The sequence below is a fragment of the Thamnophis sirtalis genome, unplaced genomic scaffold (assembly GCF_051295495.1).
Source record: "Thamnophis sirtalis isolate CommonGarterSnake01/CBP01778 unplaced genomic scaffold, rThaSir2_p1.2 scaffold_7, whole genome shotgun sequence".
NCBI lineage: Eukaryota > Metazoa > Chordata > Lepidosauria > Squamata > Natricidae > Thamnophis > Thamnophis sirtalis.
This window is the reverse complement of record NW_028261387.1, coordinates 63,380,918-63,403,668: the sequence shown is the minus strand read 5'-3', so window position 1 is coordinate 63,403,668 and position 22,751 is coordinate 63,380,918. Positions and strand designations below refer to the sequence as shown.

At 37.8% G+C, this 22,751-nt stretch overlaps 1 protein-coding gene across 2 annotated transcripts; it reads right to left on the bottom strand.

Moving 5' to 3' along the window:
- Positions 1 to 163: 163 nt before the first annotated feature.
- ERGIC3 (ERGIC and golgi 3) lies at positions 164 to 20,575 on the bottom strand. 2 transcript variants are annotated; one of them, XM_087720269.1, is made up of 13 exons: positions 20,441 to 20,575; positions 17,450 to 17,520; positions 15,982 to 16,069; positions 14,793 to 14,879; positions 13,764 to 13,857; positions 10,656 to 10,821; positions 10,086 to 10,143; positions 4,581 to 4,612; positions 3,836 to 3,932; positions 2,090 to 2,154; positions 1,404 to 1,540; positions 1,025 to 1,080; positions 164 to 612 (listed from the first exon to the last, which is right to left on the bottom strand). In XM_087720269.1, exons 1-13 carry the CDS (start codon positions 20,526 to 20,528, stop codon positions 533 to 535), a joined length of 1,119 nt encoding a protein of 372 aa, XP_087576395.1. In that variant the 5' UTR covers positions 20,529 to 20,575; the 3' UTR covers positions 164 to 532. The 2 variants fall into 2 exon arrangements, with proteins under 2 accessions (XP_087576395.1, XP_087576396.1); XM_087720270.1 differs by having other exon boundaries at positions 14,760 to 14,879; positions 20,441 to 20,557.
- Positions 20,576 to 22,751: the final 2,176 nt, after the last annotated feature.

Sequence of the window (22,751 nt, the reverse complement as noted above, 5' to 3'; positions counted from 1 at the left end):
GAAAATGAATTCCTAAACATGTGACCTATTGCAAACTGGGGTTAGAATTAAAGTATTATGTAACAATGAATAGGGAAAAATGGCTGCTATAAGGAATATTTTTGGATATAACAACTCTTGATACTACATAAACAAGCTTTAAAAAAGTAAATTACCACTTCACTTTAGTAAAACATTTTCCTGAGAATTTATTTCAACCACACAATTTACAGTATCACTAAATACAAATTAAATTAGAAATAACTAGTTTTAGACATATAGAAGTTCTTGTGATCTATATTCTGGATGACACTTTCTTTTGGAATATAGAAATTGAAAATATATGCCAACAGATTAATGTGAATATTAAAACAGAAATGTTTTAACAGCCACAAACATTGATGTTTAAATTTAATCCCTTGTCCCAGGAACTGGAATGTCAGTCTCTTCTCAAAGTTCCAATGATCTTCACTTGGCACATTCATATTGGACATTGATGTTAGGGTTATTTTTCATTTCTTCAAGTCTTTTAGGAAGGTTTGTAGATACTAATCTATGTAGTTTTTCCAAGTTCAATTTTCTTCTGAATGGCTCGAGCTGAATGATAGATCAAAGAATCAATGAGTCCTGCAACTGAAAAAGAGGAAAAGGAAGGTCAGTTTAATTAGCTCATATAAAAAAGAAAAAATCTGCAATATTGCCATAAAACAAAAAGAACTCCACTGGCATTCTTTCTAAATTCTATTGTTATGGTATAATACACTCTTAACCATGTCAAATTAATCTTGTTGAATCAATCATGAGTTATACTTTTTCAAAAGCTGTATAGCAAGTAGAAGCTACAAATATTAATAATAGCAACTGACAAATTTTCCCTATTTATCATTTTACGTCCATTCCTAATGGTAATTCTGAAACCTTGTAGCAGAACTGATTTGAAAATGCCCCGAAAGTATGATGTACTGATCATAACATTTACAAACTAATTTTAGATTCAAAATGAATAGAAATCTATTTAAATTTTTGAACACAAAAATCCAGTTACCTGTAAATACTCCTCCAATAATGGCACAGACCCCTGTGAGAAAATGTGTAAAGGACCTGGATTTGGAAAAACATTCCTCAGATTAATATATATTTACATTCTGAAGGCAAAAATCAAAATCAGAAAGAAAAGTATTTTATTAAAGCCATTTCATTAATTACATTTATGATTACATTTATAGGCAGACAAAAGTCAGAAACATAGTCAGATCAATCTGGATATGTTGATTCTATTTCAAAAAGTGGCATTTAGTATCTATTTCTATGCATCACACACTTCACATGGCTTCTATAGACACATTCAATGAAATTTCATCGGGGTGGGGGGAAAATGAGCTGTTTTTTTGCTTCACACTCAGCTAACGTTGAGAATCTCTCACCTGTGCTTCTCTGTTAATTTCACCATCATTGGGGAAAGCTCATACAGTACAAACACACCAGGTAGGCCTTGATCTCCAATTAGTCCATTCGCTATTTTTTCATGCCTTGTTACTGAAAATTGATTTGTCCTCACCATCTACAAAAATGTTAAAATAGTTGATTAGGGTCAGGCATCATCCAAACTGAAGAAAAGAAAAATGCAGCTAACTGCGTATGGCTTTGCATATTCTTCAGGTGGAAGCATTCTGAAGTCCATGTCACTCATTTCTCCTTTATGTATGCAGGGAGACTGCAACCATAGTAACAGTGACCTGCAATACAACTTTCTCCTTTCAAAAATATCTATGATTCATATTTTGGAAGCTCCTAGGCCTGCTATTCATGGCTTAAAAACAAAATATGTAGAATTGCTCGTAATTTTCTATTTTGTATTTATGAATGCTATCTCTTCACTCCCAATTAAATATAGCAGATTACTTCCCCCCCAGAAAGGACTCTGATGAAAATCTGAACTCTCTTTCATCCTGTAACCTCTCCACCTGCGTTTCTCACAACAGATTTTGGGGGATATGTAAAAGGAAGAGAGAACAATAATAGAATCGGAATAAAAGACTGCTCATCTAATGCTGAATTTAACCAAATTTAAACAAAACTATTTAAAGAAAAGACAATATTCAGCTCTTACCTCACCATCAACTTTCATGTATACTGTGGGGACTACTTTTACAAAATACTGGAACATCATCGAAGCTAAAAGACAAAATAAAATTATAATGGGTAAAATAGAAAATATGCTGTGTTTTAAACCCAGTACAAATACTGTATGGTGTCTAATGACTCTGCTGGATTGTTTTGGATTAAATGTGGTTCAGCAGAAAAAAAACCCAAAACACTGTGGTTGTTCCAACTTCAGGATGACATAAAATTGGGAGAAATCCCAAAGTGATTTTACAGGGTATAACAAAGCTGGTTTGCATCACCCCAGTTTTCATTGCATCTATATTGTCAGCCACCCCATCACCAAACACTTTTCCTTCCCTCCTTCCCTGCAACAACCGCAATTGCCATCAGTGTTTGCACATCCCACTGCAAAGGAAATCCCTCACTGCCAAGGATGTAGGCACAGAAATCCAAGAGTGACTTTTCCCCTTTTCCTCCTCAAACCATTTCTAACTGGAAAATGCATTCTGGGCCACTGTATCTGGAACAACCCCACCTCCCCACCTCCATTGTTACATACAAGGACTCAAACCCAACCAGAAACATTTTTCTATGGGCTGGAGCACCAGTTCCCTCATGCACAGAATAGCTCGTGCCAAGTATAAGTAACCAAAATTGACTTCAATAGAACTCAACCAGTAATTTGGTAGGCATTAATAGATCTGGGTATGAAATCCACCAGGATCACCTTCCCATTCTCTTCACACAGCTTGTGAAACTCTATTCAATGTCAAAAAAGACCACACATCTTATTACATTGCTGTCTGAAGTGAGGAAAAATCCAGGTTTTCCTCCAGAATTAATTATTAACATAGATTCCTGAAGATTGTGTGGGAATATTTATGTAGCCACTTTCTTCCTGGATGTTTTAAGACTTCTCAGATCCTGAGTTTATTTATAATCTCACACCCAAGTACTGATCAGGTATGATCTTGCTTAGTTTTCCACTGATAAGCCAAGATTTGTAGGTGCTGCCACCTACTGTGGACATCTAAAAACTAGGAATGAGCAAAACAGTGTCGTTTTACACATCTCAAAAGTGTTTTTCAGAAGAGGAAGTGGCTTGTAATTGCACACAACTATCAAAAAGTTAAAAGCTGGATCTATGGAGAAAACCTCAAGAAATTTTAAAACTTCAAGAATCTTAAAACAATGACTTGGGATTCAGCAGGAATTTGAAATCGATTAGTACCAGCCATTTTAGAGGTGGTGTTTTATGAATTTCAGCAGGCTCTCAATCATAAAATTATTTTTATTATTGCAACTTGGATCTGCAATTAATAAAACTAAGTTGACATGTGAAGAGAGTAAAATGAGAGGTTGAGGCCAGGAGTCCTTCCTTAAAGAAAACTCCTCTCTTTTTGTTGCTGTCCCCTTCAAACAAATTGAAGCAGTTAAAAGAAATTAAAAGATGATACTGTAAAGAAGACCAAGAAATTAGCACCTAACTCTATTCACACTGCTAATGAAAACATGGAGAAAGAAGCAAGGATATGGTTCCATTAGGCCTATATTCCTTAGTCTGAAGTACAAAACGGAGGGAAAGTTGCATTGGCTCTGCTAAAAAGTTACCAAGCTCCATTTTATAATTAAAACGATTAGTTTAACCAAATCTATTTTACTTAAGTACCCAACAAACGGTAAACAAATGTTGTGCTGGTTGTCACCTTTATTTACCAGTTAAGACTGAAAGGCTGCTTCAAACCAATACCTTGATGAGCTGTGACAACGGTTCCATCAAGTGGGTTCACAAGACCTGGATAATCCTTCCCAAATGAAAGATGCCTGATAATATGTGTTATGTTTATCTGAAACAAGCAAAGAAACAAAAGTCCCAAAATGTCAAGGAGTTGCAGAAAAAGCAAGGATGGAACAGGCTGGAGGCCATTCACAACACTGGTACCATTTCATATCATGGATGAAATATGACTCTTGTTATTCATCAGTTCCCACCAGTGCCTAGGCACACACATACATTTTACAGGCTTCCCTCTTTGTGGCTTGGAACAACAAGTGTTTAGCACCTGTGCCAGTTTATGCCAGGTCAGAACTGCTAATATTGTTTCCTTTCTGTGTTCTTGTGTGTACATTACCCGAGGGCAGAAGCAGTGCAACTCTCCCCCGGCAATTATACATCTGTACTCCCTCCTGGGAACAGCAGCCATTAAGAAAGACATAAGTTGTTTGTGCTCAGTGAGCTATGTCCTCTATCAAAGAAAACAACAATTCTAGCAAAAGGGAAGAGGGATTTTTTAAAAAGCATGACTGCATTGCATAATGAACTCTACAACAATTTTAAATAGAATAATTTTATTCCTCCTAGCTATATTGTTGTTATTCTCTTCAGATGCCACAGTAATATATGACAAATTATCTACATGTACACAACTGGTAGATCTCTTATCCCTTCCAATGTCAATAGAAAGGTCAGATACAAGCTCTCTTAGGGAACTTACATTGTCAAGTCCATAACTCTGAAGATCATGAACTGCAAAAAGACAGACAACACATAAAGTTACTGGAGCAAGCCTTTTTTGTATGAGACAATTATGCATTTTTTAAAAAAAATCTAAAAGTTGAATTTTTTAGAATCGGCATTTACAAGTAAAGATCATGATACACTCTTAAGCTGGAATAGCTTAAATAAATAACTTAAATAATTTAATTTAAATAACTAAATTAAATAAATAGCTCCTCGGTAGCAAATGCTCACATAAATCTTTTTAAATTTTCCATTACAACCCTAAGCTGTCTTCTCAGCAATTTCACAATCTTTTTACTGTTAAAAGTATGCCTACACTGATGCCTAAACTCACTCAGGATAAATTAAAAAGAATTTTTTCCCATGAATTTATCCCAACTTAGTTGTAATTATTCTGTAAATTACTGATTTCAGAAAGCAGGCTCTTTATTTAATCAGGTTCTACCAAATACCTGATTAAACATTCTTCTTTAATGTCAAGGGTCTTAAAGAAATATAAAGGAATATTTAGATATAAATTTTTTAAACATTCCATTTAGCAACTAAATTCATGAAACATTACTGTAACATAAACTCTTAAGGATTTGATCAAGGCAATATAGAAGAATGTAGCAAACTAAGCAGGAAGATGAAATGCAAAGGTAATATTTAACTGAAGCCACATTTGGAAAATCATAAATAATGATGTTTTATTTTCAAAATTATTGCCTCTCATATTATGCAGTATCAAATATAAATACTGTATGTATATGCAGAGACCATGATAGATGTCTGCCATTTATAGCAAGAATTTCTATCCATGCTTAGTTGAAAAATAGTACCGTATTTTCACGACCATAAGCCGCACCGGATTATAAGCCGCAGTATCAGTTAACGTTAATTTTTCAAACTTTTTCCATATATAAAGCGCACCGGGTTATAAGCCGCACGTTTTTTTTGCAATTACTAACGAAATCGCAACCTGCCACTCCTCGCACTCCGCACTACATGATATACACCACCACCCCGCACCGTTCGTCCAGTAAGGTCGGGGAGGCGTTGGGCAGAATTGGGAGGGAGATTTTCAAAGAAGCGCACCAAATATCTCCCGCGAACTGAATCGGCTTTAATAAAGCAATTACCTGCTCAGCTTTAGTTCCCTTTGTGAAAGTTAGAATCCGCAGCTTGAACCCGAGAAACTATTAATCCTTCTCCCATTAAGCGCTATTCCATCGGACCTCCCCATTAAAACCAATCGGAGGAGAAAGCCTGTGCGCTGGGGAGGGAAACTGCTCAGATGGTAGAAGGGACGGGAGGCAGGAACGGAGGAGAAAGCCTGTGCGCTGGGGAGGGAAACTGCTCAGATGGTAGAAGGGATGGGAGGCAGGAACGGAGGAGAAAGCCTGTGTGCTGGGGAGGGAAACTGCTCCATATATAAAGCGCACCGGGTTATAAGCCGCACTGCCGGTTTTTGATCAAATTTTAGGATTTTCAGTGCGGCTTATAGTCGTGAAAATACGGTATTTAGCTCCATGCAAAGTATAAGGTATTTGAAACATATTTTTAAAATGTGTGTGAAACTGGTTTCAATGGTCTATAAAATAGAATGTGCATAAAACAAGAAAAATTCTATTTCATGACTGGGCAACACAACCCCATTCAGAATGCTAGAATTACACAGTTGGAAGGGACCTTGGGGATCTTCTAGCCCAACCCCCTGCTTCGGCAGGAAACCCTATACCATTTCAAATGTTTTTTCAATCTCTTCTTAAAAACTTCCAGTGTTGGAGCATTTACAGTTTCTGGAGGCTAGTTGTTCCACTGATTAACTGTTTAACTGTCAGGAAATTTCTTCTTAGTTCTAGATTGTTTCTCTACTTGATTAGTTTCCATCCGTTGCTTCTTTCTTTCCCTCAGATGCTTTGGAGAATAGCTTGACTCCCTCTACTTTGTGGCAACCCCTGCTCCACTGGAACGTTTCATGTTGGCTATATGTAATTTTTTTTACTGTTGTTGTTGTAAATAGGTATCTAGGATATTGACATATTTGTCATATCAGAATTTCAATACATTCCTTCCACCTTTCACCTCTTCAGCATATCAGTTTGAGGTTGGAAGTTTCCTTGATTTTATTTCGGAGTTCTTCTGGTTCCCTGTCAATAAGGTTCAGGACTTCGAAGTGATTCCTGATGTTCTCCTTGAAAACAGTGGGTATATGCCCCAGATCATATTTTGGAAACTGTTTGACTTATTCTTCTGAGTTAGCTTGACTTAGAACTTGCACATGAGCAGTTCATGATCTGTTGCAAAGCTTCCAGCTACATCTTTGCTGTTAAAACTGAGCTCTTCCATTTCCTTGTATCGATATGATGTAATGAAGAAACCACTGCAGTGGCAAAAACTGAAAGTAGTTCTCCTGCTTCACTTCTCTTCCTGAGAATATTTGGCTAGCTACTATTTCAAACACTGGCATTTCTGGATCTAAGCACAACACATCTTGCTTGCATTTTCAATCATTTTCCGATGGAATTTGACTATGAAACCTGTCAGCCCCTATTTCTGCATCAGTGGCTGCCTAGCTGTCATATTAAATGGTTGTCTGCAAAATTTAATTGATATTATTTAGATACTGGCTGCATTGTACTCAAGGATGATCTTTGCTATATTTTCCCTGACTTGAAAACAAGGGCACAATTTCATTATTTGTGCTCTGAACACTAAATAGTATAATCGTACTATATTGTAAACTGCCCAGAGCCACTTGGATAGCAAAATAGACAGCATTTGATTTATTAAATAAATAAATAAAAACACCTGATTTAAAGTGTCCAATTTCAGTCCATTTGATTCTCTAATCACTGAAATGTCGGGGTGCAATTTCACTATGATCAGCTTTCCCATGGCCATGCTTCTTACTTTCCACATTTCCCACTGTAATTTTCTCTTTGCTGTTTCAGATGTTCTTTTCCTGCATGGCAGCATCAGCAACTAACTATCCCAAGGGCTTTAATGTAATTGTATCACAAACGCAAAATGGCAAAAATAACTCTGGCTCTTCCTCAGTAGCATGCCATCTAACTTAAGGATGAAACATCATCCAGCACTAAACTGTCAATCATTTTCAAGCTTAAAATGTTCTGAGGTTTTGAGGCACATAAAACTCAAATAATGCAATTGATGGACATTACTTATACTAAGAGGCCTGTTGTCAATTTATGACAAAGTACAAACAACTTTTCTCTTTCCCATATCAAAAAGAAAGAAGAAAACGCTACTCTAATGTGATTTTCTGTGGTCAGCCAAGTACAGTAATATCTTGCTGATGCTAAAGGTCTGGAAGGATGAAGTAATCATTATGAATGATTAAATTATGAATGATTAAAGTAACCATTACTGGCCCTTGCTTCTTACATGCAAGAAAATTCTCTCTTTCAAAGCAAAAGAAAAACATAAAAAGCAGTGGATTGTTGCTGTACAATAACTACCACCACCAAGAGTACAAATTAACATCATCACCATTGGACATTTTAACCACCAGACCACTTGTTTTTAAATAAATAACTTTATTACATTACAATATCAAAAGAAAAGAAAAAGAAAAGCACTATTGTGTTTCAATAAACAAGCTGACAGAACCTGCATCTAAACTTGCACTCTGACATTGAACATCAGCAAGCTACTAAAACATGCACAAATAAATCAGCTCAATTTCAATGCACTATAAAAACACAAAACCTACAAAGCATAAAGCCAGACCCTACCAAACCAACCATACCAACATAAAAATTAACATACTTGTTTCATTTTTAAAGATTTGATTTTATATTGAGAGTTAAGTTTATGGGATAAACCTGCCAATTCTAGGAATGATAGGCATCAATTACTTCTGATATATAAGCTTTATAAAAATTCCAATTTATTCCTCTTGGAACATGATGCAGTGTGAGGAGTTGATAACTCATAACGTTGATGCTTCTACAAAGTTTACCTTAAATCATTGTTTATTATAAATCCTGTCTTCTTCAAAACCATGTTTGCTAACTTTGCAATGGTGTTATCTCTGCCCTTTATATATCTTCTACAGAAAGTTTGAAGGATGTCTTACTAGTTCACATACATATATACAACTTGTATAAGAAAATTTGTTCAATCGATTAGAAAGGATAAGTAGGAGTACATCCTCTAAATGTTCAGGGAAATTGTTTTTTAAGAACAGAATTGTCAGCAAAACCACCTCAATATTTTAATGGAACATCATAGCCATATAATGTCCATTCCCAAGTCCTTGAATCAAAAATGCTATATCTAATATCATCCTCAGTTTGATCAAATCCTTAAGTATTATCAAGCCTTAACAGGAGAAATTAGTCCCCTTTATTATAAACACCACAGAATTAGCAAATAAAATAAATCAACAAGACTTTAATTTCAACAGCATGCATGAATATTTCCAAATGTTTCAACATTACCTAATTCAGTTAGGACTGCATGTAACAGATAATAAATGATAAATTTACAGAGGTGCTATCCTATTCAGTGTATTTTGACTTAATTCTTTTTAGAAAATAAATTCTTAGAACACAAAGAACTAAATACTTTTGACTGAGATCTTATACCTTTTGCAGGCAATTGGAATTAACCATGTCAAACATCAGAAAAATGAATAAAGTACTACCAAAGAGACTTTCCACATAAGAATGAAAAACTATAATGGAGAGTAGCTAACACAGACTTTGACTCAACTTTCAAGGGATTATTATACATAGTTTGTTGAAGTAAATTTTCAAGCTTTGGGCAGAAGCCAATGTCCTCCTTCCTCTTGAAGAGGGTAAGGTTATTTATTCAGTTTTAGCTCACAATCCAACCAATAAGATCTACAGGTGCATGTAGAAAGTCTCAAGTGCCACATAAGAAAAGGAAATGACACAGCAATACAGGGCCACAGCTGCAATAAAATTGCTGAGTATCTGAAGATTTTTAAATCAGAAATCTAATGTTTCTTACTTTAAATTACATTTGAATTTTTCAGTCTCAAATATCCAACGTTTATTTGATCTAAAGTGTACTGAACGTTATGTATGTTGATATTTTATTTTTATATGTTAAAAAGATATTTTATTAAATCAGTCCTGCAACAGGAGACAGATGATCATATCATCTTGAATGCCTTTAAAATTGTACTAGTAGCATTTCCAGTACAAGGAAATGATGAGAAACTATTTGTGTATGTTGTGTGTGTGTGTGTGTGTGTGTGTACATACACACAACCTTGGATATTACAACCTTTTTCTTCTCATGAAACAGTACTTTTGAAATATTTCCTCTTGCTAATTCTACACTCTAGGAATGCTATATTAGTGATACTGCTAAAGTTCATGACACCTATTGTGCAGTAACTGGACTGATAATATATAAGTACCATCAATCAATCAATGTATCCTAAAATTTAAGGGAGGAGGCAGGGAAGTTTGTAAGATATTCAATGCATATGTTACTTTACCATGAACATGAGACTGTTGAAAGCTTTTTCCTGGTGCAAAGTGAAAATTGCCAGCTACCTGTTAGAGAAATTGAGATTTTATTCAATTATATAGTTCCCTATACCAAAAAGCAGCAGCAGATTGAAAAGTATGTCTTTTTAAATTAAGAAAATCCCTCTCATTTGAATATTGAAAAGGAGTACAATATACCTTTGTCTGAAATGGAATCTGAACAGATGGCTAAAGTTATGTGATGTTCTGTCCAGGTCACACTTGGTTATTAAGTTAATCTGGCTTGATTTAGCTTGTCAGAAGGTGGCAACAGGTTATCACATGACCCGTGGACATAGCAACTGTCATAAATAGGACCCGTTGCTAAGCATCTGAATTTTGATCATGTGACCATGGGGATGCTACAATGATCCTAAGTGTGAAAAATGGTCATAAACCACTCTTTAAAATGCTCTTGTAACTTTGAATGGTCACTAAATGAACTGCTAGAAGTATACTAAACTTCTACTTAGCACGATTAACCTTTTATACTGAGTGAAATGCCAATGCGGAACAGTGATAAAAATTGCCATACTTACTTTATTGACCTCTAAAAATCCATATACTTTGCATCCCTCATTTTTTTGCTCCTGCATTTTCTCGCTAAATCCTTCTCTCTTGCATTGCTCTATAGTATCTGGATTCTTGAAGGCCCACCCTCGACGCCTGTATGCTTCCCTCACATCATCACAATTATTGCAGCATCTACCAGAAAACAACACGCATAACACATTCATTAGAAATGGGGGTGGGGGGAGTTTGCTATAGTTTGCTGCTCTCACATACAGCAGCATTACAAAGCCTAAACATTATGATTGTCAGGTGTGTTTTTTTTGCAGAAAGTTCATACTCCTGTAAGAAAGATCTGTGTGAAAGTAATGTTAGATAGACTGCTAGATGTCTGCCATGGCATTTCCAAAGTGTATGTAAACTGGGAGAGACAGAAAAAGTTAAGACAGCCATCACAGTAGTACAGGTTAGTCCTCAATTTATGACCAGAATTGAGCCCAACATTTCTGTTGTTAGTGAAGACATTTTTTAACAGAGCTTTGCCCCATTTTATGACCTTTCCTGCCACAGTAGTTAAGTGAATCACTGCAGTTGTTAAGTTAGTAATGGTTGTTAGGTGAAACTGGTTTCCCTATTGACTTTGCTTGTCAGAAGGTCTCTAAAGGGGATCATGTGATCCTGGGATACTGCAACCGTCATAAATATGATTTAACTGCCAAGCGTCTGAATTTTGATCATGTGATCATGGGGATGCTGGTCGTAAGCGTGAAAACAGTCATAAATCACTTTTTTTCAGTGATGTTATAATTTTAAATGAATTGTTGTAAGTCGAGGACTACCTGCACTTGGGTAATGACTGGAGACAGATAATATGACACCAATACAACAACTGTTTTCCAAAGCAGGTTATAGGAGTAAATATATGCTGAAATAATGTATGGGGCAGAGACACTGGATTGATGGGCCTGAGCATCCAAATAAATATTATAGGCATGACAAAGAGCTTTGGATAGTTTGGAATTTCATGATTATTCCTGGCTCAGTAGGAAGCATTTCAAAGGTCTTAACACACTTTGCTGATTGTCTGAGGAACAATATACTGTATTTTTTGGAGTATAAGACGCACCAAGGTTTTGAAGAAGCAAATTTTTTAAAAAAAGGTTTTGCACTCTGTAAACCTCCCAAAAAATGGCCCTTTTTCGCAAAAATGGGCCTGGTATTTTTTCCTCCCAAAAAAGGGCATGAATAGCCCTTAAGAGGCTTGTAGAGTGTTCCAGGGGGGGGGGGAGCAAAAACAAGCAAAAATGGTCCATTTTTCACGAAAACGGGCCCATTTTTTGAAGAAGAAAAAAAAAAGGACATTAGGAAGCTTATAGAGTGCTCCCGGGGGCTGGGGGAGCAAAATTGAGCAAAAAACAGCCCTTTTTTGCTCATTTCTACCCTCCCCAGCCCCCAGGAACTCTCTGAAAGCCTCCTACAAGCTATGCACAGCCATTTTGGTAAAGGGGGGAGGGTTTCAGGAGGCAAAAAATGCTGTATTCAGTGTATAAGACGCACCCAGATTTTCAGCCTCTTTTTTGAGGGAAAAGGGTACATCTTATGTTCTAAAAAATACGGTAGCTTAGAATCCTATGGCAAGTGCTCCTACAGAGTGAATAGAATCTATTAGATTTCCAGATGAGGAATTAAACAGAAATGTTTCATGCTCCCAGGAACGCAACAGACTTCGCATCTGCTAACTTACAGGGGATATTGGACCATATTTGGGATATAGCACAAATATAGTAAGTTACTGTTGCAATTAACAATTTGTAGGTATTACAAATATCTGCAAGTAATTTTCCTAAGAAAATAATGCAATAAAAGACTTCCACTCAGACAACTTAGAACTACGCCGCCTTCGGTCTGACTTAAGCGTAGTACATAAAATTATCTACTACAATGTTCTACCTTTCAATGACTACTGTATTTTTCAAAGTATAAGACAGACCTTGTTACCTCAAAAAAGAGGCTGAAAATCTGAGTATGTCTTATCCACTAAATACAGCATTTTTGGTCTTCTGAAACCCCTCCTCCTTCACCAAAATGGCCGTGCAGAGCCTTTAGGAGCCTTGCAGAGTGCTCCTGGGGGCTAGGGAGGGCAAAAATGAGTGAAAAATGCACTGTTTTTAAATCAATTTTGCCCTCCCCCAGTCCCCAGGAGCACTCGATAAGCCTCCTAAAGGCTATTCATGCCCTTTTAAAAAAACAAATGGGCCCATTTTTATGAAAAATGGACTGTTTTTGGGAGGTCTGCAGAGTACAAAAACTTTTTTAAAAAAATTTGCCTCGTTAAAACCTTGGTGCGTCTTATACTCCAAAAGATATGGTACTTGCTTCAACCACAACAATACAAGAGCTCACAATAGATACAAACTTAAGGTAAACCATACCAAACTCAGTTGCAGAAAATACGACTTCAGCAACAGAATGTTCAATGCCTGGAATGCATTACCTGTGGTTTCTTCCCCAAACCCCCACAACTGTAACCTTAAACTGTCTACTGTTAACCTCACCCCATTCCTAAGAGGTCTGTAAGGGCCGTGCATAAGCGCACCAACGTGCCTACCATCCCTGTCCTAATTTATTCGTATCCATTAGTCCCATTTATTCGTATCCATTTCATTTATTCATAAACTTCTATGTACTTATATCTATTATCTTATAAACACTTGGCAAAACAAATAAATAAAAATAAATAAGCAGCTTTGTTTCAGGCAAAACTATCGCACAGTTTTCAATGCTATCTGCCTTGGGACCTAATAAGGGTTTACCCTGGAGTGAAACCAGCGATTCAATCCAAACCCAAATTAAGTGGCTGAAACTTCCACTAATTTCAAATTCAATCTCTCTGCTATTACTAGAAAAAGTTCACTGAAATCCATTCCCTACTCTCTATTAATAATGAAAAGCCCAATAAACCCATATGATGTTTTAGGCAAGAAAACATGGAAGAATATCAACAAAACTACGAACGACCATAAGTTTAATTCTTCTTAGTAAATTCAGAAAATGGCATCGCTCTGCAGTCGTCGTCCCCCCCCGCAAAAAAAATCATTTTCTTTCTTCCAAGTCATAGAAAGAAAAGTAAAACATACTTGATATCTTCAGATTCTGCTCCATAACAGCTTTCACAGCGTTCAGGATCTAATGAATTTGGATCAAAGAAAAGTTCCTCTTCTTTTCCTAATTCTGAAACAAAGACATAAAAACTGTAAAAATAATGTATGACTAAGTATATCAGTGTAGAGCAGGGGTGTCAAACTCAAGGCCCAGCGACCAGATCTGGCCTGTGGGATACTTAGATCTGGGCCGCGGGGCCACCCGGGAAACAGTGAAGGACTGGCCTGCGGTGCTTCTGCCGCTGCTCCCAAGCTCCATTTTCAACTGCCACGGCCTCCTGCAACCCTCTGCCAGTGAAAATAGAGCTCTCAGCCCTCCCAAGATCCATTTTCACTGGCAGAGGGCTGCAGGAGGCTATTGCAGCCGAAAATGGAGCTCAAGAGCCCGTTTTCATTGAAAGAGTGCTGGGGCTACCACAGGCACCCTCAACACAAGTGATGTTGAGCTGTCCTCTCCCACCCTGGTCACACCCACCCTGGACCCCCGAGGTCAAGCACAATCCTGATGCAGCCCTCAATGAAATCGAGTTTGCCACCCCTGGTGTAGAGCATACTTAAACATCATTAATAGCAATAGCACTTAGACTTATATACCGCTTCACAGTGCTTTACAGCCCTCTCTAAGCGGTCTACAGAGTCAGCATATTGCCCCCAATAATCTGGGTCCTCATTTACCGACCTCGAAAGGATGGAAGGCTGAGTCAACCTTGAGCCAGTGAGAATTGAACTGCCAAACCGCTGACAATCGGCAGTCAGCAGAATTAGCCTGCAATGCTGCATGCTAATTACTGCACACCATGGCTCTTAATATTGGTCCATCTCTATTAGTTGTACCGAATATCTGGCCACAATAGAAACTTATGCCAGTCTGTCACTTTTATACCCTGAAAATCAGATGTCATGAAACTAAACCCAGTGTTACCATCTTGTCTGCAATACTGCTCCCACACTGGAACAGTATATCTATTCTACCATGTCTTTCTGCTTCTGGAGTCACATGCTTGCCATCTTTATCCAAGCGTTGTTTGAAGAGATTATGTTCAACATCTAATTGTTGCTCTCCAGCCACATCCATTGCATCAATGCTTAAATCTGTAAGTAACAAACAAGGACTGTTCCAAACCGATGTTTGTGAGACAATTATAGTACACAATTATAGTACACAACATATCTATTGGGCCATTAACAAGAACGCTGAAGTTTTCTTTAAAACTATAGCAATTAGAAGACTGGATAATCAAAAATCAATGTAGAACCATAATCATACTAGCTAAGATATAAGGGAAGAATTCTGAACCAATACTATACGTTACTGAAAATTAAAAAAGGATGCATGGCACAAGTTAAACAACATTTACTTATATCTAACTGCTGTTTATGTCTGAACCCTTAAGTGTAGTACTTCCTTTTACCAGTTCAATCTACTACCTTGTAATCAGCATCCATCTTAACAGAATAACTGAGTTGGAAGAGACCTTGGAGGTCTTCTAGTCCAACCCCCTGCTCAGGCAGGAAACCCAATACCATTTCAGAAAAATGGCTGTCCAATCTCTTCTTAAAACTTTCCAGTTTTGGAGCACCTACAATTTCTGGAGGCAAATTATTCTACTGATTAATTGTTCTAATTGTTAGGATTAGGTTGGTTCTCTTCTTGATTAGTTTTCATCCATTGCTTCTTGTTCTGCTGCCTTCAAGTGTTTCAGGAAAATAGATTGACTCTTTCTCCTTTGTGGCAGACCCTGAGATATTGGAACACTCCTGTCATGTCACCCCTAGTCCTTCTTTTTGTTAAACTAGACATACCCAATTCCTGCAAATGTTGCTCATATGTTTTAGTCTCCTAGTCATCTTTGTTGTTCTTCTCTGCACTTTTTAGAGTCTCAATCTTTTTAATCATGGCGAGCTAAACTGGATGCAAGTGTGGTGTAATAACAAGGCATTATAAAGTAGTACTAACAGTTTGTGTGATCTTCGTTTTATCCTTCTGTTAAAGCAGTCTAGGACTGTACTGGCTTAAATCTTACTTTTAAAATTTTAATTTTAGGTAAAATCTTACTTTACTTTGCAGAGGTTCCAGACACTTATTCCTCAGAAGATTAATTAAAATATTATAAAATACTATGTGAAGCCAAGGAGTGTCCATTTTACATCATTTCAATTAACTAAAAATCAAAATTCAATACCCTTTACTCACAAGCACATGGCATATGTGGAAAAGCAATGTCTATATTTATCCGTAGCTTATCTCCCCTTGATTTATCAACATATAATTCTGGGTGAATCTAAAGATAAAGAAAATAAACAAGCAAAAAATCATTTGTAGCTTAGACCCAAACCACTTACAGAATCACTTTTCCCCATACATTTTTACTGCCCTCTTCAATCAATAGACACAATGGGATATGTTTGACATCAAGCGCCAATCAGATTTCTCCATGACAAGGCTCATATTAGTGAACAAATTACCACTAGATTTAAAGCAAGTTTCTTCTTTATTTAAGTTTAGAAGCAGACTTGAAATATGGTTGTTTTTCCAGGAGTTTTAATGCTGCCATTTTATGTTATATTTTATTGCTGTTTTTACTATACCTTGAAAAGTATTCAAGGAATAACTGTCTCACATATTGGCAGCTGAGACCATTGCTTAGCATGATATCACACGGCTGCTTTATTTAGTGAGGACAATCCTACAATCCCAATTTTATGGCCTCCCACCTGATTTAATGGGATAATTTTAAGCCAGACACCATGAGAATTTAAAAAAGGTGAGACCCAAAAGAGATTTTTGATATTTTCTGTCATATTAAAATTGAGTAAATGAATAAATAAAAAATTCATCAGGAGTTTTTGAAATTTGCTTCAGTGGCTTGAAAACAAGATTGCTTCTAAGCATCCCATATTCAAAAAACTAAAGAGGACTAGTTGTGGATTTTGGAAATCTAAAGCAAAAGAATTGATTTTGGACTGGTCCCATAAAGACCAGTCAGCAGAGTCAATATTTTGGACTCCTCAGAGCTGTAGCCCAATATGTCTGGAGGACAATAAGGTAACGAATTCAGCTGAAGCATACTACAATATAGTGAGTAGGAGACACACAATTTTTATCTTTCAAGGCACCTGTTATAAAGAAAAGGAAAATCCTGCTGAGGCACAATAGTCATATTAAGGTAGAAGGTAGGAACCTTAAGTAATATTTCCTTTGATTAGATGAGGGCAAAAGAGGCAAGCCAAAAAAATGCAATGGGAGAATAGCAGTTAATGACTTCAACTACATTAATTTTAATAAAATGTATAATACAAATAGACCAATTTCAATGTAATATATAGCTAGCTTTTAAAATATATTATTAAATGTACACTTTCTGCTTGTATAAGTCCTCAAAATGGACCATAAAAGTAACATTTACTATTTTATTCCACTTTCAGAATGGTGTATTTGATCTACCTTTTGTTTTTTTTTGAGACATCTTGTAGGATAAATTAGCCTGAAAGACAATAACTGGCGCATAGCTGCCTAGATTTCATAGGGCAAGCAGGGAACTTTGAATCCATTTGGTCATATCTAATGCAGTATCTGCTTCTAAAGAACATGTGAGAAAATCAAATGTTTACATTCAGAAATGTGTATCCTAGGACAAGAAGAAAGAAACAGATTCTTTTACCTCTTTTGTAAGATAGTACTGGAGCTCTGAGAAGAACAGGAAGAACATAATGAGTCCACTGATTACAGTCACTGTATATGAAGAAAGGAAAGTTACATATTGTCATTATCTTAAAGCTCATACATTGATCATTATATTAACATTTGAGCATAGAAGCTGTAAAGTATTTAACTGGACAGATCAATGATCCATCTATACCAACAGACAGTTGCCCTATAATTTCAAACACATCTTTCTCAGTCTACCGAAATACCAGGAACTGAGCCTGAAGTGCTCTGCATCACAAAGCATTTGCTCTATCACCGATTGATTTTATTGTAACTTCTTTGTTGTGAGCCAACCAAAATTGTTGAGAGTTGAGCAGCATGCAAGGTTGATCATTTTTTTATTGATTCAAGAAAATTTAAATGGCTGCCTAATTCACTCTTGGTGATTTTGGGTTGCAAATCATCATCATCATCTCCCTAACAATTTTTGCATATTTCTATCTGTGCTATAAACATATGGGATACCAACAGGGGCCCTCACCAGGGCTTCCCTGACTGGAAATAAAAATGCATATACCTTTTAAGAAAACAACACTAGAAACATGTTTGGCTTACTCAAGAAACCATGCAGGGAATCATCTGGCGGAACTGCCTAGGCTCTTTGCAGATCACCTAGTGCCTCTAGTTAAAATACCCAGCACTATCAAAATGCATGAAAATGGGAAGATTTCTCAGGAAACTAATCAGCCTCTATGGAACTCCTTGTTGAGAGAAAAGGATTGAATGCCATCTTTTTATTTAAAATACAAAGGTATCCATCTAGTCCATGGGTGTCAAACTCGCCGCGTCACATTGCTGTCACTTGACGTTTATTTTTCCCATTCGCGGAGCTGGGGTGGGTGTGGCCTGTGTGTGACGCATCCAGCCCATAGGTTGCCAGTTTGACACCAGAGTTCTAGTCCATAAAAATGTAGCTGCAACATAGCAGCTGTTTTAGGTACAACAAATTAGCATTCCCCTACACACACAAACCTCTTAAAGAAAGCTTTTTTGAATCAATATTAAAATTTGAATGATGAACCAATCCAAGCAATAATTAAACTAACTAGTCTTAGACTGCAGTACCATATAATCTGACTGACTTTTGCTATATTGGTGAAAATTAATTCATTGTATGAAACTTTTTATATACAAATATTATATTCATAGAAACAATGCATGCAAAAACACATGAAAAATATATATTGTACTCCAGCTTCATGTGGAAAAGTAAATGCCTGATGAAACTTCCTAATGCAGGATCATTTGGTAAAACAAACATGTTTATGTTATTCAGATGCAATATGGTGCAATGTTTTTACTAACTATACCAACAAAATAAAAAAATCAGGGGAAAAGTCCCTTCTTAGTTTTTCAAACCCTTTAAAAAAGTGGGGGTGGGGGGATATTAGGTAATATTCATTTTTCTTCAATAATAGTGTTAAATATTCATATATTAAACAACCACCCATTATTCTCGCCATAATTTTTAAAAGCTATACAATAAAATACATATTTTATATGATTATTTTTAAGATATTATTATGACTTTTGCATGCAAATGTTCATTCTTTGTGGAAGGCTGAAATCATTTTCTTCCAAGAAGGATGCAAGCTTTCTTTAAAGTCTTCCTTCATCTTGTTGACTTTTGATATGCAATCTGGTGAATGTGTTCTGAGCCTCAAAGAGGTCCCAGAGGACAGCTGAACATTGCCAGCAGCAGCAATCAACTTGCCTTTTCAAAGGGATGCTTAAAAAGCAATGCATATATTTCATTTTTTTTCAGATTCCAGAAAGCTGCTTTAATTAAAATTTCTATTATTGTTTCCTATCTATAAACACATAGTTAAAGGAGTGGTGCTGAATCCTGGGAAGCAAAAGACTCAGAAAAAGCTTGGATCAATACAAGTGAAAAACAAATTATGGCAAGTACTATATAGCAAAAAGAAATACTCCTAAAAGAGATTATGTATTGCTTCATATATATTTTAAAAGATTTAAAATACTTTTGAGATGTTATATTTCAGAACATTTAAATTTTAAACAAGCAATGGAATCACCAAAAAGCATCCATTCATTTTCTCTGGAAGATTAATTCTGATTCTTTGTCTCATCTTTGTATTACTTTAAAAGAGTATAGATTACTGTACTTTAATAAAAATAAGCAATGATAAAGAAAGCCATTATAAGATAATTTGACTCCTTTTACCGGTCCTCAATAGAAGTCATTGGATTTTTACTGAGTATTAAATGATGCAGAACATCTGGCAAAGGCTGAAAGATCCAAGTGCAAAACAAATCCAACCTACCATATGGTTCTAGACTGGAGAAAGTACCATGAATAAGATGGTTTACTGAGTCTGATTTTTTTCTTCTCAAGAGAGTCAACAGCTCATTAGATTGCTACAAAAATACATTTAGGTTCCTTACCAGCAAGTGGTACCAAAGCTGTACCAAGCAATCACTTCACAATCCTGGCTATTCTGTGCATTCTTAAAGACTAATTTGCCTTTTAAAGAAATGGAAACACTAACTGCCTTCTTTAAACGATTTCCTCACATACACATTCAATGCACACATAACAACACATACTGCCTTCGTAATTGATGCTGTTGCGGGCATTGAGAAAACGTTAGGTAGGAAAACACAACACAGAAGAAAAATCACATTTAAGTTCAGCAGCCTCGATACTTTTCAATATCACAATATCACCAGGCTGCGAAAAGATCCAACTTCACAAACAATCCCCAAGACCAAACGATAACAGATGCGCCAAACTCTTTTCCGTTCACACGTGAAACATTACGCTGATCCTATCTGCCTGCATGTGCAACAAACCCTAGATGCCTCAACTTAGGACCGCTTTCAACTAGCAAGGATCTCCCCAAGAGGCGCCCCGCTTGTCTCATTCCCAACCGCAGCCCTCTTGAGTCCTGTAGTCCTCGGGCAGCCGGCGGTCTCTCACCGAAAGCGCCGCCACAGGTCTTCACCCGAAAATCTTCCAGCGTCTTGGGGAAGGCATCGAACCGCTTCAGCCTCCAGAGCGACTCCATGATGGACACTCCCCCACCCACGAACCAGAAGACACGACGAACTTCCGGCCCTCGCCCCGCCCTCCGTTAGTTATCAAGGGGGGCGGCGACAGGTAGTGGCTTTCTCTCAGAATTCAAAGCCTGATTTCGGTGGGTTGTTTCCGTCCCGCCAAAACGGAGCAATTTTGAGGACCTTAAATAAATTGACGTCCTGGGTTGCGCAACGGCGAAGCTTTCGTCAAACCGGGACTAAGTGTGTGTGTTTGTGTGTGTGTGTGGAAACGTTATATGGTTTTGTTTCTAATGTTCAGACAGGTTTGGACATGGGGGCGTTCGAATGAATCTTCAGGATGGTTATAAACTACCTTCTTTCTAATCATTCCGCCAGTTTATATATGATATACTAGCATGAAGGTTTTTCTCCTTCCATTTGCAAGTCTCAAGCAGCCTCCAGGGACGTTTATAGTGGTGGTCATCTGGGCCCTGAAATGCCCAGTTCAGTTAGTATAAGTAAGGTGACCAGATTTTCAGATTGTTAAAGAGGGACACCATTGACCCGGGGGGGGGGGGCGTGATTAAAAATTTTATATTTTGTCAAAAGGTCACCCCAGGACACTGAAACCAGCATAAATACGAATCTGTTGCCAAAATTTTGATCATGTGACCATGAGGATGCTGCAATGGTCGCTAAGTGTGAAAAATGGTCATCAGTCACTTTTTTTCAATGCCATTGTAACTTTGGTCACTAAATGCTTTCCCCCTCCTCGAGACACCTCACTTCTTCCTTTATTTCTCTTGCTTATCTACCTTCACCTTATCCGTCTTCTGCTCTTTCCCTCTCTTCCTTCCTTTCTCCTTCCATCCTCTCTTCTTTCCTCACTCATTCCCTTCCTCCTTTTCTCTTCCTTCCTCCTTCCATTCTTTCAGCTTCATTTCTTTTGCCTATCTACCTTCTCTTTCTGCTCTTTCCATTTCTTTCTTCCTCTTCGCTTCTGTTCCTTCCTCCTTCCAGCCTTTCACCTTCCCTCCTTCCTGTTTCTTCCTTCTGCCTATCTACCTTCACCTTCTCTGTCTTTCTGCTCTTTTCCTATTTTGTTTCCCTAAAATCTTGTGGCTCATCTTAACTCAAAGTGTTCTCTCTTCCTTCCAGCCCATTTTTCTTTTCTTTTTTTAAGTTTACAAAGTAATTTTCACCAATTCAGTGGAAAAAAGAAAACAACAGCCCTCTGTCTCAATACACACATTCAAATAGAGAGAAGTTCCCTAAGGATGGGCTCTCCAGCACAAGTCCCAAAGCTTGGAAGAGTAAACCTCTGGTTCCAGTGAATGATACAGATTGTATTCAGGCAGTTCTCTGTTCCAAAATTTAAAAAAATCTTGCAACGGGCCAGCTTTAAACATCCCCACCCCTAATTGAGATACACTGGACAAAGGTCTCTTAAGAATGGGGTGTGTGTGTGAAGGAGAGAGAGAAAGGAAGAGTAAGAGTGATTGTGAGTGGTGTGTATATGTGAGACAGAGAATGACTGAGTGTGTTTGTGTGTGTGTGAGAGAAAGGAAGTTGAGCGTGAGTGGGGTGTTTGTGTGTGTGAAAGAGAGTATGGTTGAGTGTGTGTTTGTGTGTGTGAGAGAGAGGAAGAGGAATCCCTGCCCTGAAAAGGGAGCATCCTCCGAAGAGAGCAAAAAAGCCCTTTGCGGGCAGGAGGCGGTGAGCGCTGCTTCTCCAAGGAAGCTGCACGCCTTTTCTTTTGCAAGCACGTGACACAACTGGCCCGGGAAGCTCTGCCACCTGTCCGGCCGGTTACCAAGATTTAGACGGCTCCCCGCAAGCGAGGACGGGCCCGCTGTCTTAAGTAGGGGCGAGAACCGGGCTCACCCTGTGCAGCTCCTGAAGGCAGTTTGTGAGTCAAGCCTTTCCTTAGATGATCTCCTGCAAGAGCTGCTCGGCGAGGGATCTGCTTAGGTGGCTGTATCCGGGTGAACAGGAGGCTGGGGTGGGCACGGAGGCGCAAGCGGAGGACGGAGAAGAGCAGCGCAATCGTCGCCTTCGCTCTTTCTCCCGCCTTTCCCTCCCGTTGGCCACCAGCCGGAGGAGGTGGAACCGGGGTGCGGGCAGAAAAAGGAGGCTGGGAAAGCCGCCCCGGACGGCGAGGGATCTGCTTAGGTGGCTGGATCCGGGGTGAACGGGAGGCTGGGGTGGTCATGGAGGCGCGAGTGGAGGGCGGAGAAGAGCAGTGCCATCGT